Source organism: Brassica napus, chromosome C8 (assembly GCF_020379485.1).
Source record: "Brassica napus cultivar Da-Ae chromosome C8, Da-Ae, whole genome shotgun sequence".
NCBI lineage: Eukaryota > Viridiplantae > Streptophyta > Magnoliopsida > Brassicales > Brassicaceae > Brassica > Brassica napus.
In genome coordinates, this window is record NC_063451.1 from 46,141,667 (window position 1) to 46,162,686 (window position 21,020).

The 21,020-nt window shown below is 32.9% G+C and overlaps 3 protein-coding genes across 3 annotated transcripts; 1 reads left to right on the top strand and 2 right to left on the bottom strand.

Annotated features, from left to right (window-relative positions):
• The first annotated feature begins 3,260 nt into the window (after nucleotides 1-3,260).
• On the top strand, nucleotides 3,261-4,043 carry LOC106379271. Its single transcript, XM_013819276.3, has one exon. The coding sequence runs from the start codon at nucleotides 3,375-3,377 to the stop codon at nucleotides 3,816-3,818; it is 444 nt and encodes a 147-aa protein (XP_013674730.1). The 5' UTR covers nucleotides 3,261-3,374; the 3' UTR covers nucleotides 3,819-4,043.
• Nucleotides 4,044-4,787: 744 nt separating this feature from the next.
• LOC106380931 (phosphate transporter PHO1 homolog 3-like) lies at nucleotides 4,788-9,115 on the bottom strand. Its single transcript, XM_013820779.3, has 11 exons — nucleotides 8,375-9,115; nucleotides 7,435-7,792; nucleotides 7,308-7,356; nucleotides 6,891-6,962; nucleotides 6,674-6,803; nucleotides 6,476-6,596; nucleotides 6,119-6,377; nucleotides 5,748-6,044; nucleotides 5,394-5,675; nucleotides 5,165-5,301; nucleotides 4,788-5,073 (listed from the first exon to the last, which is right to left on the bottom strand). Exons 1-11 carry the CDS (start codon nucleotides 9,003-9,005, stop codon nucleotides 4,974-4,976), a joined length of 2,436 nt encoding a protein of 811 aa, XP_013676233.1. The 5' UTR covers nucleotides 9,006-9,115; the 3' UTR covers nucleotides 4,788-4,973.
• Nucleotides 9,116-13,018: 3,903 nt separating this feature from the next.
• On the bottom strand, nucleotides 13,019-18,578 carry LOC106415613 (phosphate transporter PHO1 homolog 3-like). The gene is made up of 12 exons (XM_013856367.3): nucleotides 17,855-18,578; nucleotides 16,876-17,245; nucleotides 16,750-16,798; nucleotides 16,590-16,661; nucleotides 16,364-16,493; nucleotides 16,153-16,273; nucleotides 15,773-16,031; nucleotides 14,285-14,389; nucleotides 13,992-14,183; nucleotides 13,629-13,910; nucleotides 13,412-13,548; nucleotides 13,019-13,302 (listed from the first exon to the last, which is right to left on the bottom strand). Exons 1-12 carry the CDS (start codon nucleotides 18,474-18,476, stop codon nucleotides 13,203-13,205), a joined length of 2,439 nt encoding a protein of 812 aa, XP_013711821.2. The 5' UTR covers nucleotides 18,477-18,578; the 3' UTR covers nucleotides 13,019-13,202.
• Between the last annotated feature and the right edge of the window lie 2,442 nt (nucleotides 18,579-21,020).

Here is a 21,020-nt window from a genome sequence, read left to right on the forward strand (position 1 = left end):
TCAATGATAGGTACATGATAATTTTTGGATAGTTGCTTGTATAGAGTTGATGCTTGGTGGGTTCTTGTAAGAGAATGAGTGTAACAAGCACTTCTCAACTGTATAGTAGCTCAACTACCACTCGCTTTTGTACTAGAACTGCGTGGTAGCAATTTTTTTTTGTTTTTCATTGTTAGATATGGCTTCTTCTAGCAGTAAGAAAAAACTATCTGTTCCAGCCGTAAGAAAAACTATCCGCGTATATTCTACAGTAAATGAAAAGTTCCTAGGAACATGAGCTATTATAGCTATTTGTCATGATGATTCTGTCCATCATGAGTGATATGGTCCCTGGTACTGTTTAGAAAAAGAATGAAAAACAATTCAGATATGGTCCCTGGTACTGTAGTATTTAATACCATAAAATACATTGATTGTCTTGCGATTGGTTGCACATTTAAAGGGTTACGTGACGAAACCATTCAGGATCTTCGACGGAAGCTAGCTGCTGAGATTTAAGACGCTGTTAGAGAACCTCGAATCATTCATTTATTTCTTGATTCACCAAAGTATTACGTTCAGTTTTAGATTCTCTTAGTGAATGTATAGTCTTATTTGCGCAACGTGAATTTTATTAGTGAACGTGTCTTATTGCGTAAATTGAACGTTTAGTATCAAAATGTGTTTCAGCTACAATTTGAAGTTGGAAAAATGATTGCTGACTCCATGAAGTATTGGCATCACATGGCTAATCATGCAAACTAAACAAATGTATATCTAGCTATGCGAAGTATATGTTATGCATGACAACATCCATCAATTTAATGATGTTATCTGGTTAACATCACGAGTTTAATTTCATTCATCCAAAAACTGATGTAACTGTCAGAAACCGTTTAAATATCTCGTTTCATCAATTAAAACATGATCAATCGGACCGTAATTTAACTAAAATTAGATTTTATCCAACGTTTTAAAGCATAGGAATATTTTTAACAAAATCTAATTTACAAAATCAATATGTTTAAACACTTTTTGATAAGTAGTGTTTTATATTTTAGTGTATTTGAAAACTATATAATTAAATTATTTTTATTTATATTAACTATATTCTTATTTGACGTCAATTTATTAACTTTCACATTTTATTTGTTTAAAACTTATTTGATGTCAACTTAAACCAATCTCGCATATATAATTATTAATTATATACTTTTATGAATAAAAATAATCTAAGAATAAGAATCTAATATGAAAGTTTTACTAAGCTTAAATGAATGCAATTTTTGTTCATAAAAATATAAATAATATAATTCATTAATTTAATTGATTTATGTTAAACAAATAAAATGTTAGAATCAGTAAATTGACATAAAATAAGTTTTATAATAAAAAATTAATCAAATAAGTATATATCATACAACTAATCAAATGAATTACAGAAATATCTGTTAAAAGTTAATTAAAAAAAATAAATAATTAAAAAACAAAATTAAATAATATCTTATATAACTTTCATATTTAATATAAGTAAAATAATACAATTATATAGTTTTCAAATGCACTAAAATAAAAATGTTAAAACACTATAACTACTTACCAAAATTTTATAAAACATAGTGATTTTGTAAATTAGATTTTGTTAAAAACATTCTTATACTTTTAAAACGCGGGTCAAAATCTAATTTTAGTTATATTACTGTCAGATACATCATATTTTAATTGATAAAACAGGAGATATAAATGGTGTCTCACATCCACATCACTTTTTAGATGAATGAAATTAAAATCGTGATGTTAACTACAGTGAAACCTCTATAAATTAATAATATTGAGACTACACCAAAACTATATTTTTTTATTAATTTATAGAGATATTAATTTATCGATATACTAACTGAACCAAAAACTCAATTTGTGACTATAAAATTATATTATTTTATAGAGATTTTTAGTGTATATTAATTTATAGAATATTAATTTAAAGAGGTTATACTGTACATAACTTCATCAAATTGAGGGATGTTGTCATGCATAACATATACTTTGTGTAGCTAGGTAACATTAGTTTAGTTTGCATGATTAATCATGTGATGGCCAATATTTCATGTAGTCATCAATCATTTTTCCTTTGAATTTCATCATTATCGTAAGGCCGTATGTTCTGATTTAGAATTTTTCCGATTTGGTTTATTGACTAGAGTTACTAATTATTGTTACATATAACCTCGTTCAATTATCTCTGATACTTGGAGTACCAATACCGAACAAAAGTTTTAACTCGCAAAGTATATAAAAACAGAAAGGCACGTGTGAGAAGAAGAGCTAGAAGAGAAACAAAGTAACTCTCAAGAAACAGAACATGAAAGACAGAGAAATGTTCATTATAGAAGTGGAACAAATCTTTGTTGTGATATTTCCTAGAACCGGTGAAGCTTAGCATTATAGAAGTGGAATAAGCGCTCCAGAAGTATGAGCTATAATAGTAGGGATGACAAAGAGATATGATGCATTGCTTACGTGCTTCCGGTGCTGCGATTGCTTAAGTTTTGGTTACAATTTGGTTTACTTATTTTATTTCGGTTTATTTAATTTAATTTGTTAGTTAGAAATATTTTGGTTTAATTCAATTGAAATATGTGTTTTAAAAAAAATCAGAATTTAATGGTTAAATCTGGTTTTCAATAACCAGTTCGGTTAAATAAAATTTAGTTAATTTGTGGCCAAAGAATTATTAGATCTAGCAAAAGTAAACAAAAATCTGTCAAATTGTAATTAAATCTGTGGTCAAAAGATAAACAAATCTATCAAATTCATATTAAATCTGTCAAAATTAAGTAAATTGGTGGTCAAAAGATAATATATCAGTTAAAACTCAAATAAATCTGTTAAAAATAGAAAAATCGGTGGTCAAAGAGAACAGATGTATCAAAGCTTACATAAATCTGTCAAAAATAAGTAAATCTGTGGTCAAAGAAATTAAATCTAATTAAATCTGTAAATATTTAATAAATTTGTGACCAAACATGGCAGATATATCAAAAAAAAATCTGTAGAAATCTAATTAAGTCTATAGAACTTAAGATAAATATGTCGCCAAAGAAAAATAAAAAATAAGTTTGTGGCTACCTAAAATGTGGACAAAATAAATCTGTGAATAATGTCATTTTCGTAATTATTATTTTTGATAATAAAAGATTTAGGGGTAAAATAGGTATAAAATTTAAACTAGTAATTAAAATAAAATTGGGGTCATTCTAGTGATGAACTGATGAATTAGGGTAATTCTAGTAATAAAAAAAAAATTAATTTAAAAGGGTTTTAGAGGGGATTTTAACGTAGAAGCTGCGTTGGCCACCAAATCGATTTCAGTTACGATCTCTGCTGAGGTAACAATGGTGATCACGTCATCAACGGAGAATGCAACCGATTCCAAGCCTCCATCAGAGAAACTCGGAGATTCGTCAACCGTTTGGATAGATCCGGTAGAATCCGGATCCCCAAAGGGAGAAGAATCGGATCAACCAAAGGAGGAAGGAGAGTGCGTGTTCTGCGTGTTCATGAAAGGAGGCGGCTGCAGAGAACCATTCACGGCGTGGGAAGTGTGCATGCAGGAAGCTGAGAAGAACAAGGAAGATATCTTCACCAAGTGTATGGAAGTCAATAGTGCCTTGTTTAAATGTATGGACGCTCACTCCGATTATTACAAGCCCATTCTCGCTAACAAAGCTGCTGCAGAACAGGTGAAGGAGGAGTTTGAAGCCGAGAAGAAGAACAAGGTCGACCAAGAGGAGATCTCTGAAGAGGAAGTGGCTGCGACGAAGCAAGCTCAGGGATAAAATTTGTAATGGCCCTTTTGTTAAAGTTTGTTTATTTAAGTGATTAAAGTTTAAGACCATTGATGGATGGTGATACTGATAATTTGATCTAAAGGTCATTACTTTTGTTAATGCCCATGAACATTCATTCCAGTTGACAACTTTGGTTCTTTTGTGGTTTACTATCATTTGAATGTGATTTGGTGCCTGATGAACCAGTCAAGGTCTGATATCTTTTTTGTTAAAGCTTACTTGTTTGATTATTTGTAATGGCCCTTTTGTTAAAGTTTGTTTATTTAAGTGATTAAAGTTTAAGACTGATAATTTGATCTAAAGGTCATTACTTTTGTTAATGCCCATGAACATTCATTCCAGTTGACAACTTTGGTTCTTTTGTGGTTTACTATCATTTGAATGTGATTTGGTGCCTGATGAACCAGTCAAGGTCTGATCGTTTTTGTTAAAGTTTTACTTGTTTGTTGTTTCACTTTGTCTCATCCGTAGCTGTTATCAGCCTCCATAGAATATGATTATTTGGTTACCTTGATTAGTCATGTTAACTCATATATTATTAGTTCAGCTTTGGACAATGATGTTTATGAGTTAGCTGTTAGCCGCCTAGAATAACTGACTTATTCTTTTGTTAGCTTTGATCTGAAGATTCTTTGATTTGAATGAGAGAATTCAAAGGCCAGCATTGTCTCTGGTTTACCTTTGTAACTATTTTTCATCAAAAATTAAACTAGGATCAAAGTCGGTTCAAATCAGATTAGAGCAAAAAATTGAGCATAAAGAATCTCATTCTCAAAAAAAAAATCTAGTTTGAAAACTCATCTCATTCTCTATATCTTTTCTATTTTCATGATTTTCTTGTTATTGTTATACGACTTCATGCAAACAAGTGTCAGAGTTGTTTTCAAAAATAAGGCGCAAAGGGGATTTGACCAAAAAATAGGCACAGAGGGGAATTGACCAAAATAAAATAAAAAATAAGGCTCAAAGAGGCAAGTTGAATATAAAGAAAATAATCAGGTGCAACTGAACTAAATAGTAAATAGTTTGAACTTTGACAAATAGTCTAATACTATTATGTTTTTAATACGATTTAAAAGATGAGATTGTGTAAACAGCTTGATGGACTTTGGTGGCTAAAGAGTATATATACTCAATGAAACTTTAATCATCTTTGTCTTCATCTTCATCGTAGTTGAATGGTAGTGGAACAGACTTAAAGGCTCTGTATTTCCCAACATTGTTCAAATGCTCATTTTCTAATCTGTTTTCCACAAACAAACAAAAAAAAAAACAAAGTGTTACTAACACAATCTGTAGGATCAGTGATATGAGTTTTGAAGTATTTTTCCGACCTGAAGAAACTCCATATACCACGACGAATAATCTCAAGACTAGCAACAGTGGTAACCATCGTCTGTCTATGCATGAAGGAGAAGTTGAAATCAAGAACCGTCTGAATCCACGCAAATCTCAGCAGGACATTCAAAATCTAAATACATACATGTTCTTAAAACATCAGTTGCTATGAAACAGTTTTGATGGAATGAATATTCTTTTTTTTTTTTTGGTTTTGAGACTCACCATGGCGATGAAGTATACTTTCTTTTGAGGAATGATGAGCTTATCTCGAAGCCAGCGGTTTTTCGATGTCCGGTTAAGAAGACCCCAGTCATGAACAAAGTCCCAGTAAGTAGAGAATATAGCAGCTGCAGCTGAGGAGATAGCGGCTACCATCCTCCAAGCGATATCACCTTTATGGAAACTGTAAGCAGTTCTCAAGCAAACGGCTACTATAGTTAATAAGTACTTAAGTCCATTGTACCCTTGCTCCGGGTTCTTCTCCTCAAACAGCCGTCGCAGGCACTGCATTGAGTACATGTTCAGCTATTGAATGAATGCTTAGAGATGTTGAACTTTAATTTCCTTTGGAGATACCTGAAGGAGGCGGGAGACATAAGGGAGGACAGCAACAATGAACAAGAAACTGTTGTACAAACTAGTGTTACAAGTGTTCTTTCTGTGTCTGAAGTCTCCCCAACCATAGTAACAAACATAGAACTCGATGCTTCTAAGAGCTTGAACTTGGCTAGTAAACTGATCCGCCAAGAAGAAATCAGGCAATGTTACCTTGTAAAGAGGAGCGGCGAGGCAACGAAACACACAAGCGAGGAAGAAGTAGCGACTTGATCGGTAAAAGAAGTTGAATGGCAAGACTAGAACCAAAAACATGGCCTGCCAAAGTGGAAAATATTATTATGCCATTTTGTTAGTACAAACTCCACATTATCCAAGGTTTTAGAACTTACAATAAGTAGGAAAAGAGGAAGAAGTTCAGTTAATGTTTGATAGCCTTTGGTTTTGGGGTCTGCCTCCATGTCAAGATTGGCAAGAACACAAAGCAATGCAAAGACACCAATGGTGAAACCCACAAGCAGGACTTGTATGTAACCAAGTTCAGTGCCTTGCTTGAACCCAAATATGAAAGAATAGTTTACTTTGTAACGCCTCCAATAGTATATATTAGCAGCATACATTATTATGTGCAGCACGATAAACCCGAACAAGCTGCAAAAAACATCAGAGAAGACAACAACAATAACAACAACTAAGCAAACATCGTTCCATTTTTTTTTTTTGAAAAGCAAGTTTACTAAACTTGTTACCTATAAAGAGGGAACATAGTATTCATGTACTGCTTCTGGCCATCCCCCTGCAAGAGATTTCGGGTGCGGATGATCGCGACAAGAGCCACTATAAGAGAGAATACGCATCCAGCAGAGAAACCTGAAAACAGTATTCTCATAAGCAAATCACAAAGTTTGAACTCCAAAATCAAATGATGCCATATTCTGTTTTTTTACCAGTGGCGAATGTAATTCTGTGTCTCTCTCGTTTCGCTTTAGGCCGTAGAATGTTCATTCCTTTGGTTCGATTAGCATTTGCAAAATGCTTTATGAATGTGGCTTCAACACGCTCCATGAGTCGCACAACCTGAAATGAACAGAGGATGATCCAGAGAAGATCAATACCTAGAGAACAGAAACAAGAGGACTTGAGAGAACTAAGTAAACCTCTTACATCATCAGAGCTTCCAAGGTATGAACTATCAACCATTTTCATGTAATGCTTCGTTGCTTCCCTTGAAGTTATCTATTAAACACATTTCAGTTATATAGTACTCCCTCAGTTTTTTTGTTTTTTTTATTTGATGTTTTGGCTTAGTGCAAGAAGATTAAAAAATATATATTCTTTTAAAAAATATTTTTTTAAAATATAATTTTGAAATCATTTAACCAATTATAAAAAGATAGTCAAATTTTATTGGTTTGACAGTTTCCAATAAAGTTAAAAAATTAACCTTAAAAAGTCAAAATATCATATATTTTGAAACAACTAAAACGATCATATAATATGAAACTGAGGAAATATATAAAAACCCTTCTTTTTTTTGATCAAAAACCCTTCAAGAACTCAAGTCAAAGTCTCAAATCTTACCTTATCATACTTCTTCAATACCTTCAAAAATGCCAATACATTCAAGAAACTGCATATACATAAATTCAAAACCAATCAATCAAAAATAAAAAGAAAATCTTAGTCTTACAAATAAACATATACGCACCTATAACTCTTGAGAAGCCTCAGCTTCTGATAAAACACGATGAAAGCGTGCCTCAGCTTCTCCTCGACTTTCATCAGATTCTCTCTGCTGAACTTTAAGTCGGTCTGCTTCGGAACCTGGAGAACTCCTTTGATGGTGGAACGAGGCGTCTCTATGGTGTTGTTGATACTCACTCGATCAAGAATATCTAACGGAGCTGGTCTCACTGCTCTCATCCTGGTCGTCTTCACTTCATTGACTGATTCTCTGGCTGCATTGTCTTCTCCTTGTTCTTCTTCTACATCATCTTCTAGTTGTTCAGCTCTGCTCGACGCTCCTTCCTGTATTGCCTCCATATGAGCTTGACTTCGAACTTTCACTACAAATTTGAATGTCGGTCTGGTAAGTTAGGTGACAATACGATTTAATGAACCGGAGCTTAATCAGAACCAATTATAATCCGCTTTGGATGTAGTGGTTTACGCTGACCGGTACAGTACAAAGCTAAGAGTAAAGTTATAGTACTCCTTATTTTTTTTCACACATATTAATATTTTTATTTATATTTGATAATTAATGAAAAATAGAAAACTAAAAAAATTGATAAATATATGCATTAAATTTAGAATGACACTTAAAATAAAATAAAATAAAATTTAAAATCAAAATGAATTTTAATAGGAAACAAAGTATTTAAGTAGTCCAAAAATGAAACTAACAGAATTCAGTAGATCAATTAATTCGTGGTTTACTGCTCGAACCGGGGAAAATTGAACCAATTCAAGTCCGGTTTTGTAGCAGATTGGGACGAAAATAAAATAACCGGTTTAGTACTATCAGATTTGATGTGACCGGACATAAAGAAACCTTTAAATTTTTGTCGTTTTCTGTCGGGAAGTGAGTGAATGAGTGAGTGAGTTAGGTGGAATAGTAGAAAGGTGAGTTGTGTATGATTGCTTACTGGACTTAGCTCCGGCCGGAGTAGAAGCGGAGAGAGTAGCGGCGGAAGTAGCGATATCGGAAGCCAAACGGCTGATCTCCACCGTCCGTTCATCCCATCCCCACCCTTCTGGATTCTCAACTTTGACACGAAACGCTATCAAAGCGTCCATCTGTTTGTTAAGCACCACCGCTTCTTTCAACACTTCTTCAACTTTCTCTTTGTAAAACTTACTCACTTTGTTGAACTCGTCGTCTAGTCTCCGGAAAAACACCAGCTCGTACTCTCCTCCTTCCTCCGCGGCCATCAGAAACGTCGTCTCGCAACCGCGATCCGCCGTGGTGTTCACAAGAATCGGCCCCGTAGTTGTAGTCGTCGTTAACTGCACCCCTTCCTCGACGTCGTGAGAGTTGCCGTGTCTTTGTCTTCTTGAAATTGAGACTAAGCCGCTAAACGCGCGGTAAAGTGTCATATTCCGGTTTAGTCCTTCACCGCCGAGGTGATTCTTGGCGCCACCACGTGGAGCTGCATTGTTGGTTCTGCGTTTGAACCGGATGATTTCTTTGAGCAGGGTTTTGAGAAAGCCGTAATCCATGTAAGCTTGTTGCCACTCTGGCACCATCTGAGATGAAAACTCCTTCCCGAACTTCATTTCGCTTCTTGTCGCTAATCTATGTACTTAGTTTTTTGTTTAATGTTTGGTTTATGTCTTGTGTTTCTCTGATGAGGACCAGAGCACTCATGTTCGTTTATATATACACCTAGGTCAAGGAGAGAGACTGAGACAACGAGAGTTGTTATGATTAATTTAACATTTGTGTAATTTAATTATGACTCTTTTTTTTTTTTGCAAAACACGATTTAGTTATGATTAAAAAAGTTTTATCATAATAAGAGTGCTTTATAGCTTTTCATCATCTTTATTGAATTCTTGTTAACGTGTATTCAACTTTAGAGCGCGTGAGGAATTATATGTTCATATATAGGTAAATAATATTCGATTTTTATTTTTACCATCAGTTATATATTTAAGTTGTCAGGAATACGAAGCCGAGCATTTCGTTTAACAAGTTTTCTTTACAGTATAATTGCACCATCGTATTTTCGGTTAAAAAATCACGTTGATCTTGAAAAAGTAGCACAAAAATTCAAAATTTTTTAACATATTCGATTTTAGCTGAATCCATTAACCACTATCGTCTCTTTATTTATATATTCATAGTGGACGACCCTAGTCTCATTCTTTCAAGACCCATATCATATACCGGCTAGAGGTCAATGTTTAATGTCTTTTATTTGGTAATTGTCATTTCAAAAGCAGAGAAATCAATTTGAATAAGTCCTTGATGAAAATGATTACATGCAAGTAATTCATTGTGGAACATCGAACATATCTAATTATTTCATATAACTCTTTGTAACAAAAACAAATTAGTTACTTGATATCACTCAAATAACGTTGTACGTTTTACCAAAAAATAATGTTGCACGTTTTACCAAAAATTAAGGTTGCACTGATCTTTTCTACGTAAAAACGTACGTACGTGCAAAGAAAAGAAGAAAAAAAATCATGTGATACAATACGACCCGGGAGTTACAATTCATAGAATCACTCTGAGATTTTTTTTGGTTAAAACCTCTGATATATGCGACAAGAATAGTTATCTGTAAGACTGTAAGATCAACACTGATTGTAGTCCTCGAGTGATGGATATTCATCGACGGTAAAGCCAACTCACAATGTCCATCATCTTTAGTTGCTTATCCCTTTGAACCTATAATCTAGTTTCATTGTATATTGAACCATTGGTTTCAGTATAAATGATGAACGTACGAGAGATGTAGTTTGTGTTCGTAAACATCTCTATATATATATATCTATAATACTATTTGAGAAATTACTTTCTCATGTGGCGCATTCACGTTAATTTTCACGGTAGTTAATTACCATGATATCTTTAATGAATTTTTAAGCACATTGTTATCAAAAGAGAACTATCTATAATAAAGCCATATTTTTATATTTATAACTATTTTATATATTTATAACATGTGATTTAATAGATTTTCCTCACGTAAATTACATATTAACTTAATTATTATATTATAATGTGGGTGACCTATAAGCAATTTACATATTTCCTCATACATTAAACAATTTGTTTATTTTAGTTATTTTCTTAATAGAAAAGGAAACTATGTTTAGTTAGTAAGGTTTATAAGGAAGCTAGAATTATACAAATTATCATTTTTTCTTATTTAATTACCTTTTTGTTATTTTCTGATATTCAATTTTGATATATTTTTATAAACCTAAGGTGATAACCATACAATTTTCTACGATACTATACTTCTTCCTTTTATCAAAAAAAAAACTTCTTCCCTTTCTAATCAATTTTGATATATATTTTATAAACTTAAGGTGATAACTATAAAATTTTCTACGATACTATCTACTTCTTCCTTTTATCAAAAAAAACTTCTTCCCTTTCTAATCAAACTTTATATATGTATATATATATCTATATGTAAAATACTGTTTGAGATATTATTATTAATTATTTTTATTTAAATTTTTGTTATATTTGTTTCCAATTCACCTTATCATCAAAAAAGCAATATCTTTATAAATATGTAAATAATACTTTATATTTAAAACATATATTTAGTAAAAACGAATTTTCTATTATATTGCTCAACAAAAAATTTAATAGAAAAGGTTAATATCTTCAAAAACGAATTTCCTTTTATATAACTCAAAATGAATTTTCTACATCAATTTTTATTATTTAAGGTATGTAAATGATAAAAAACGATTTTTCTATAAATCAAAAGAAATATAATATAAAAGATAATATCTTTAGTATGAAAATTATATCTAAACCCTATAATTTAATATAAAAATATATTTTATATTATATATAAAAAATGTATTATTCAAAAGGAAATGTATTTAATTATGAATTAATATCAATGTATAACATGTTTAATGGAAAAAAATCCTAAATCACGTTGGTTAAATTAGTTTTCTAATTATGATAAAAAATATCTATATCATTAATAAAATAAATATATCAAATCAGTCGGAAATTGTTTTAAGATATTAAAAAATATAGATGTACAATATCTAAAATTTAACTTTATCCACTAAAAATCATGTTTTACTCTGTAAAAACCACATTCATCGTCTTTGTTGTAGAAATCTACTCATCTTTGAATCGATGAAAATCAAAGTGAATATCATAAACAACTATATAACTGAAGAAGATTTCAAATAACTCAGTTAGCTACACATTTTATCAAGTCATAACTTTTGACTTGTAACATCGTCATTTAAGGGTTTTAATACTTATAATGTTTTTTACTCCGTCAAAAATAAGACTTCAGTTTAGTATGCGGTGCATACAATTTTCACTTAGTGTTGTCTTCACCAAAAAAACAAATATGTTGTTTACAAAGAAGTTTTCTTAAATATTAAGTAGATTTAATTGAGTTTATGTTAATGTGTAACTTTTTTATTGTAAGGTTATATTTTAAATAATGCAGTTTCAGACTGGTCTTAAATAATATTTTTTTATTTTTGGAATTTTATTAGTTAGAAATTTTATAAGTGATTATAAAATTTCAACTATTCAAAAACTCCAATATAAACCCAAAATTAAAAACCATATAAACAATAAGAAACTAATTGCACTAGATTAAAATCAAACTAGAATTTTAGAAACAAATATCATCGCAAAGTTAAATATTCTTTAAAATCAAACACATCAAAACATCACAACTTAATAACTCAAAAAATATGTAAAACTAAACAAAACAAAATTAAATATTAATAATTGTTGCAATTTAGTTTTTTCATAAATATTCATTCGGCGTATATACGCGGGTGAATCACCTAGTATATATATATAGATGAATCATAAACTATAAGTGCACAAAAAAAGATGAATCATAAACTATGATGTTTAGTTTTGCTGAACAATCGTGAGGTAGATAGCTATTTGTTATTCAAAATATTGGAGTGATCAGAATCAGTACAGCAGTCATCTAGAAACAAAGAATTATCGGGGGATCTTTCATATGTAAATAAATACATAAAATATGGATGTGTGTAAAATATTCGAGTTGACCGTTAATATATAGACTATTAGCATAAGATTTGACTATTCGAGTTTCATCAACCATTCAAACACGTATATGTTCGTGGGAAATAGTTCTTGAATAAATTTAGAAAAGACTATTAATTAATTGAATAGTAACCCTGTTAATTTGACTATTTAATGGTAATAGAAAAATATTGAAAGTCTAAGGGTAATTAGTTAATCGTTAATAAAAAAGGTTTTGTTGATCCACTTTGACCATATTTATTAATTGAACATTCAAACACGCATATGTTCATGGGAAAAAAATAAGAAAGAAAAACTGAAAAATCAGGAATTTTGTTGACTAATTCCATTCCAGGATCACCCATAGTATTGGGTGGACTATGTGAACTACCACGACGAATGATCTCAATACTCAGACTAGAGGTAGAACCTTATGTTTATATGTTTAGAAAAAAAAAAAATATTCCTCTGTTTCAAATTAGTTGATCTTTAAGGTTTATGCACACATTAAAAATTGTTGACTTTTATTCATTTTGCCTAAAATTACATTAACTAAAACTAATCAAACCAACAATTTTTTTTATTATAGAATATAAATAGTCGAAACCACCAAATAACATAAAAATTTGCATAGAATTTTGAAAACATCACTTAAATTAATAAACAACTAAAATCCCAAAACATCAACAAAAATGAAACAGTTTGATGGACTTTGGTGGCTAAAGAGTATACTCAATGAAACTCTAATCATCTTTATCTTCATCTTCATCGTAGTTGAATGGTAATGGGACAGACTTGAAGGCTCTGTATTTCCCAACATTGTTCAAATGCTCATTCTCTAATCTGTTTTCCACGAACCAGACCAAGAAACAAAACCACAGAGAGTCACTAAAGACAGAAGACAGCCTCCTGTCCAAAAAAATGATATGAGTTTTGAAGTATTTTTTTTTACCTGAAAAAATTCCATATACCACGACGAATGATCTCAAGACTAGCAACAACGGTAATCATCGTCTCCCTATGCATGAAGGAGAATTTGAAATCCAGAACCGTTTGGATCCACGCAAATCTCAGCAGGACATTCAAGATCTGAATACATGTTCTTAAAACATCAGTTGCTATGAAACATGTTTTGATGTAATATTTTTTTTAATGGTTTTGAGACTCACCATGGCGATAAAGTATACTTTCTTTTGAGGTATGAGAAGTTTATCCCGAAGCCAGCGGTTTTTGGATGTTCGGTTTAGAAGACCCCAATCATGAACAAAGTCCCACCAAGTAGAGAATATTGCAGCTATAACTGAGAAGATAGCGGCTAAGACCCTCCAAGCGACTTGATGTTTCTGGATACTGTAAGCAGTTCTCAAGCAAACCGCCACTATAGTTAAGAAGTACTTGAGTCCATTCCACCCTTGCTCCGGATTTTTCTCCTCAAACAGCCGTCGCATGCACTGCATTGAGTACAAGTTTAGTTATTGAATGAATGCTTAGAGATGTTGAACTTTTTCTTTTGGAGAGAAGAAACTATGTACCTGAAGGAGGCGAGAGAGATAAGGGATAACAGCAACAATGAAGATGAAAGCCTTGTAGCTACCAGTATTACAAGTGTTCTTTCTGTGTCTGAAGTCTCCCCAACCATAGTAACAGATGTAGAACTCGATGCTTCTAAGAGCTTGAACTTGGCTAGTTAATTGATCTCCCAAGAAGAAATCAGGCAATGTTACCTGCAGGAGAAAAAAGACGAGAAGTGGAGGGTTGGTTGAAGCCCTACTACAATAGGAATTTACAACAGTCTCTTTGGTCAATGACATTTTTCGATCTTTACCTTGTAAAGAGGAGCGGCTAGGCAATGAAACAAACTGGTGAGAAAGAAAAGGCGAGTTGAGCCGTAAAAGAACTTGAATGGCAGGACAAGAACCACAAACATAGCCTGTAAAAGTGGAAGACAAATGTACCACAGCTATTATTATGACATTGTGTTTAATGACTGATTTTTTTATATTTATATCACATATATGTCTTTTTGGTTTAATTATAAGAATCAAGTTCACACTAAAATTAAGGATTCTGCTATAAAAGCCGATACCATAATGACTCGGTTTCGATTAATATATTAGAATTGTAGTGTATTATTAATGATAATTTTCTGGGCTTCCAACTTAAAACCAATTGGTAATTAGTGGATTGGCTCAAGTCCCTTATATATTACTCAAGTCCCTTTCATATTTCCGATGTGGGATCTTCTCTCCAATACCCTCCCTCGAGATAATGGTACGTATAACCATTAATCTCGCAGAATCCATCATACCCCCTCCGAAATCATGCTTTATTTTCTACCGATCTCGGCGGAACTGAGCCTTCTATAGACCATCAGTTAATGGGATGATCGAGCCACTGTTCGGACCGGATTAATGGGTCAGGGTATTGGGCCGGCTCTGATACCAAGATAAGTTTCCTGGGCTTCCAACTTAAAACCAATTGGCAATTAGTGGATTGGCCCAAGTCCCTTATATATTACTCAAGTCCCTTTCATATTTCCGATTTGGGATCTTCTCTCCAATACCCTCCCTCGAGATAATGGTACGTATAACCATTAATCTCGCAGAATCCATCATACCCCCTCCGAAATCATGCTTTATTTTCTAGCGATCTCGGCGGAACTGAGCCTTCTATGGACCATCAGTTAATGGGATGATCGAGCCACTGTTCGGGCCGGATTAATGGGTCAGGGTATTGGACCGACTTTGATACCATGATAAGTTTCCTGGGCTTCCAACTTAAAACCTATTGGCAATTAGTGGATTGACCCAAGTCCCTTATATATTACTCGAGTCCTTTTCATATTTTCGATGTGGTATCTTCTCTCCAATAATTAACCATGTTTCCTTGCCATTTAATAAAGTATTTACTTCAATAAAATTATGGACAAAACTACAAAAACATAACTATAAAAAATATATAATCCATATAGGCATATGAAGTGGTGGTTACAAAATGAGAAAAGGTGTGATTGTTAATGTGATGTCTTCTATAGAATAAAAACAAGAATCATTAACATCTCTGAGAAAAAAACAAAAATAAATTCTAACATCCACATAAAATAGTTAAATAAAAATTTGTAATATTCTCCATCAAAATTCATTTCTAAGGAATTAAAGGTATAAGGGGAGAAAAATCAATTGGTGAATGGATCTAATACCAAACCGATTTGATCATTGGATCAAGGTTAGTTTTTCTTTTTTTTTAAAGATATATTATTATGGTTAAATAAAACCAAACCTATATGAAATTATAAAAGGGGGTTTACACTTACAATAAATAGGAAAAGAGGAAGAAGTTCGGTTAATGCTTGATAGTCTTTCGTTTCGGGATCTGCCTCCATGTCAAGATTAGCAAGAACACAGAGCAATGCAAGGACTCCGATACTGAAACCCACAAGCAGGACTTGTCTGTATCCAAGTTCAGTTCCTTGCTTGAACCCAAATATGAAGGAATAGTTTACTTTGTATCTCTTCCAGTAGTATATATTAGCAGCATACATTATTATGTGCAGCACTATAAACCCAAACAAGCTGCAAGAAACATCAGAGAAGACAACAACAACAACAACAACAACAACTAAGCAACATTGTAACAACACAAATGCTCGATGTAAATACTTAAGAAGAATGGACAAGAATACTAAGTTGTTACCTATAAAGAGGGAACATAGTATTCATGTATTGCTCTTGGTCTTCCTGCTGCAAGAGGTCTCGAGTGCGGATAATCGCTGCAAGAGCCACGATAAGAGAGAAAATGCATCCACCCAAGAAACCTGGAACCAATATCCTCATAAGCACCAAAAAGTTTGAACTTCAATTTTTTTTCTTTTTCTGATGCGAGTTAATGACCGTATATTTTATACCAGTGGAGAATGTAAGTCTGTGTCGCTCTCGTTTCGCTTTAGGCCTTAAAATATTCATTCCTTTTGTTCGATTAGCATTTGCAAAATGCTTTATGAAAGTAGCTTCAACACGCTCCATGAGTCGCACAACCTGTCACAACAGAGAATCAAGAGAAGTTCAATACTGGAGAGAATAAAAACAGAGGATTTTTTTTCCTATTGGATCAAAATTTAATAAACATCTTACTTCATCAGAGCTTCCAAGGTGTGAAGTATCTACCATTTTCATGTAAGGCTTCATTGCATCCCTAGAAGTTATCTATACATAACACACATTTTCAGTCATATAAATTATATAAAATATAACGCCAAGTCAAAGTCTATAATCTTCTTTCTTTTTTTTTTACCTTATCGTACTTCTTCAATATCTTCGAGAACGCCAATACATTCAAAAAGCTGCATATACATGATTTAAAACTCATTAAACATATTAAAAAGAAAATCAAAATCCTACAAGTACACACCATACGCACCTGTAGCTCTTGAGAAGCCTCAGCTTCTGATAAAACACGAATAAAGCTTGCCGCAGCTTCGCCTCGACCATCATCAGATTTTCTCTGCTGAATTTTAAATCGGTCTGCTTCGTTATCTGGAGAAATCCTTTGATGGTGGAACGAGGCGTCTCTTTGGTGTCGTTTAACCACACTCGATCAAGAATATATAGCGGAGCTGGTCTCATTGCTCTCATCTTGGTCGTATTCACGTCTCTAGCTGTGTTACACGCCGAGGCTCCATTTGATTCTTCTTCTTGTTCTTCTTCTTCTTGAACAACATCTTCCGTTCGTCCAGCTCTGCTTGACCCTCCTTCCTGTATAGCCTCCAGATGAGCTGTACTAACGTTTACTACAAATTTGAAATATCGGTTTGGTAAGAATAAGAAAACATTTATGAATAAAAGAAATTAAGTGATGCACGCGTTAAAAACACCTAGTATTATAGTAAATTTAGTCCATGAATCTGACGCTCAATCTAGGTCTAATAGCAAAATAAAATTTGAGACCAAGTAACCCTTTTCAACTCCAATTTTATTTCTTCATTTTTTAAAAATTAGTAAATAGTAAGTTCACAGATTAATAAACTTGGCCATCTTTTGGCATATGGAAATGGAGTGGTCGAACATGATCGAAATTTAAAAATTTAGATTTATAAATACAGTATCTACAACTTGAAATTTAAAATATACTTCTTAATTTTATGCTTATAACTACAACTTAAAATCTTATTATATACTTCTTAATTTTATGCTTATAACTACAAAAAATGTTAAATATATAAAGACTGAGCAGTAAATTTTTAAAAGTAATCATTGTTTCATTAAACATATCGATAATATTTTTTGAACAGGGTCCAAAAATAATTTATGAGGGGCCCTGTTAATAAAATAATGAGTTCATAGATTAACAAAAAAATTGAAGGAAATTAAAGTAGATAGGCATGTGTATGATTGCTTACTAGATCTAGCTCCGGCGGGAGAAGAAGCGGAGATAGCCGCCGCAGAAGAAGCTATATCGGAAGCCAGTTGAGTGATCTCCACCGCACGTTCATCCTCTTCCCACCCTTCTGGATTCTCAACTTTGACACGAAACGCTATCAAAGCGTCCATCTGTTTGTTGAGCACCACCGCTTCTTTCAGCACTTCCGCCACTTTCCCTTTGTAAAACTTACTCACTTTGTTGAACTCGTCGTCTAGTCTCCGGAAAAACACCAGCTCGTACTCTCCTCCTTCCTCCGTCGTCATCAGAAACGTCGTAACGCAACCGTGATCCACGGTGGTGTTCACTAGAATGGGACCCGACGTCGCCGTCAATGGTACACCTTCCTCTAGGTCGTCAGAATTACCGCGTCTATGTCTTCCCGGAGTTGAGACTAAGCCGCTAAACGTCCGGTACAACGTCATTTTGCGGCTTAATCCTCCGCCGTGGTGATTCTTGGCGCCACCACGAGGAGCTGCATGCTTGCTTCTGAGCTTGAATGCCATGATATCTTTGAGACACTTTTTGAGAGAACCGTAGTTCATGTAAGCTTGTTGCCACTCTGGCACCATTTGAGACGAGAACTCCTTCCCGAACTTCATTTCGGTTCTTGATATCTAATAATGTTTCTGTTTATTTTTGTTGGATTCTATATATTATGTTTCCATAATGAGACCAGAGGACTCGTATTTATAAGGGTAAGTTGGTTGATACCAGTTCAGTGGGTCGAGTTAAGAATATAGAAAATGTAAGGGCATCTGCGTCACTGAACTTCACAGAGTATTTTTTTATTATTTTTTTTGTTTGATTTTTGTTTTAAAAAAGAAAAAAATTAATTAATCGGACCAATCGCGGGCCGTCACGTACCGTGGGGCCCGCGCTACATTGATGACCCGGATTCAGTGCAGTGACCCTGCAGGAAACAGGTTCACTTCTTTTGTTTATTTTAATATTTTTTTTTCGAAAACTGTGTGAACTCTCCATGGAGTTCACTGATGCAGATGCTATCATACGTGGATGTTCATGTCTTTCAGCTAAGGGTGGACAAAAAAACCGGAACCCAAGTACCAAACCGAACAGATCCAAACCAAATTTAGGAATCACCTAACCGGATACTGAAATTTTATACTTGAAGAACCGGAACCGAACCTCTACTGAACCGAGAACCGAATAAAACCCATATAGAACCGGATGAAAAATTCTTATACACTTACCGTATACATTTATATCTTTATAGTTTATACTTTATACACTTGCCTTTTTTATTGATCAACACTTAGCTTATACGAGAACCTCGTGTTTTTTGGATGTTTTATTCTCACAGTTTGGATTTTGGTTTCTTAATGAGGAAATCGTTTGAATGTTATTTTGGTATTGGTTTTGATTCATTTATTTGCAATTACATCTGATTAATTTGGGTAATATGGCTACAACGTAACTATTTAGAACCGAATCCGATTGGAACTTTTTCTGGTTCTAATATGGTTACTAAACTTCAGAAACCGAAAGAACCGAAAACTGAAAGGACCGACCCGATCTGACTCGAGATTTTCATGGTTCCTTAATGGTTACCAAACTTCGAGAACCGAAAGAACCGATACGAACCGAACCGAACGTCCACACACAGTTTCAACGACGTTTGGGATTTCGTCATCAGACCATGACTAACCCGGAGTTTTTAGAGTGAGATTCTTAGCGGAAGTTAAGAAACTGTTTCTTAACTTCCGATAAGAACCACATCTTAAGAACCCGGATTAATCATCCAGTCAGGAACTTGCATGGGAACTTCTGTTATTTGGAACTATTTTAAAATCTGTAAAAATCTATATAACTATTAATTAGAATGATCTGATGGGTTTTTTTTTGTCGGCTGATGTGATGGTTTAGCTACAGGCCTTCAACATACAATTACATATTTCATTTACATTTTTATCATTTCCTCCAATTTTATATGTAACCACAAGTAAAGTTAATCTGTAATATATGTATATTCCATTTTCATTCAGCTAATTAAAGACATTTTATAACAAAATAAAAAGGTCTTATTTGTGAATTAATCATATTTGAAAAAGAAATTAAGTAAATATCACTAATTTTGACATAATGTAAGAATTAACATTTAATATATTTTTGATCCGGTTATATCCTTAATAGTAGCGAGTAGAAGGTTACGTATGTATAGAGTGGATGACGTTGATGTATTTTTGTTATGAACAAAAATGAATGTATATTACTTAATAGCACATCACATAAAAAACCAACATCACAATATTATTTACCTCATACTTAGTCACTATAAATAGTAAAATAAATAGATAACATAGAATTTTTTTGTGGGAAATTTGGAAATAAGGAACAAAAAAACTTAGCTATTGTCTCCTTAGTACAAAATCAAAATTTTTCATTTTTGGACTTTCACTACCCTTCTTGTAAATAAAGATTAATTTAATATATTTACAATACAAAAAAATAAATAAAAAAATAAAACATGAAGTTATCAAGCATGTGCATATATGAAAAATATTTTTGGATTAAAAAAATATTTATAATAGTAACTTTAAAAATGGACTAAATGTGTTAGAATATCAAATCTACCATCTACGACGACTTAGAATATGGATTCTACCTAAGACAAAATGATCTACTATACGTAGAAGGCACAATACACCTAAAACATTTTGACCTACTAAAATAACAAATCTACATTTCTTCCTATGTTCTGTATATTTGGTAGATTATACGACATAATAAAAGTTCTCATATCTGCCCTGACAGAACATATTTTCTTCCCACTTTTCCTTTATTTACGATCTCAGTTTTTTGCATCTACCACTTCTTCTCTTTTCTAACTTTGGTAGAATGTAAGTTCTACTAGATTTGTAAACAAAATCCGAAAATTCAGGAAAAAAAACGGTTACCAGATATTCCCTAAATCTTTTTTTATTTCCTTTTTTAAATGTTTATCATTAGTTTTTGGCTGTTTTGTAAGATCATATGTAAACTAGCATAAGTATGGCTAATATTTAGCTGCTTAAAGCCAAGGGAGTTTTAGCCAGACACAATCTTCCATGTCTTTTCTGAATAGTGGACGGGTTGTGATGCATTTCACAATCCATCAGCCTCCGTTACGCAAGTAACCATACGTC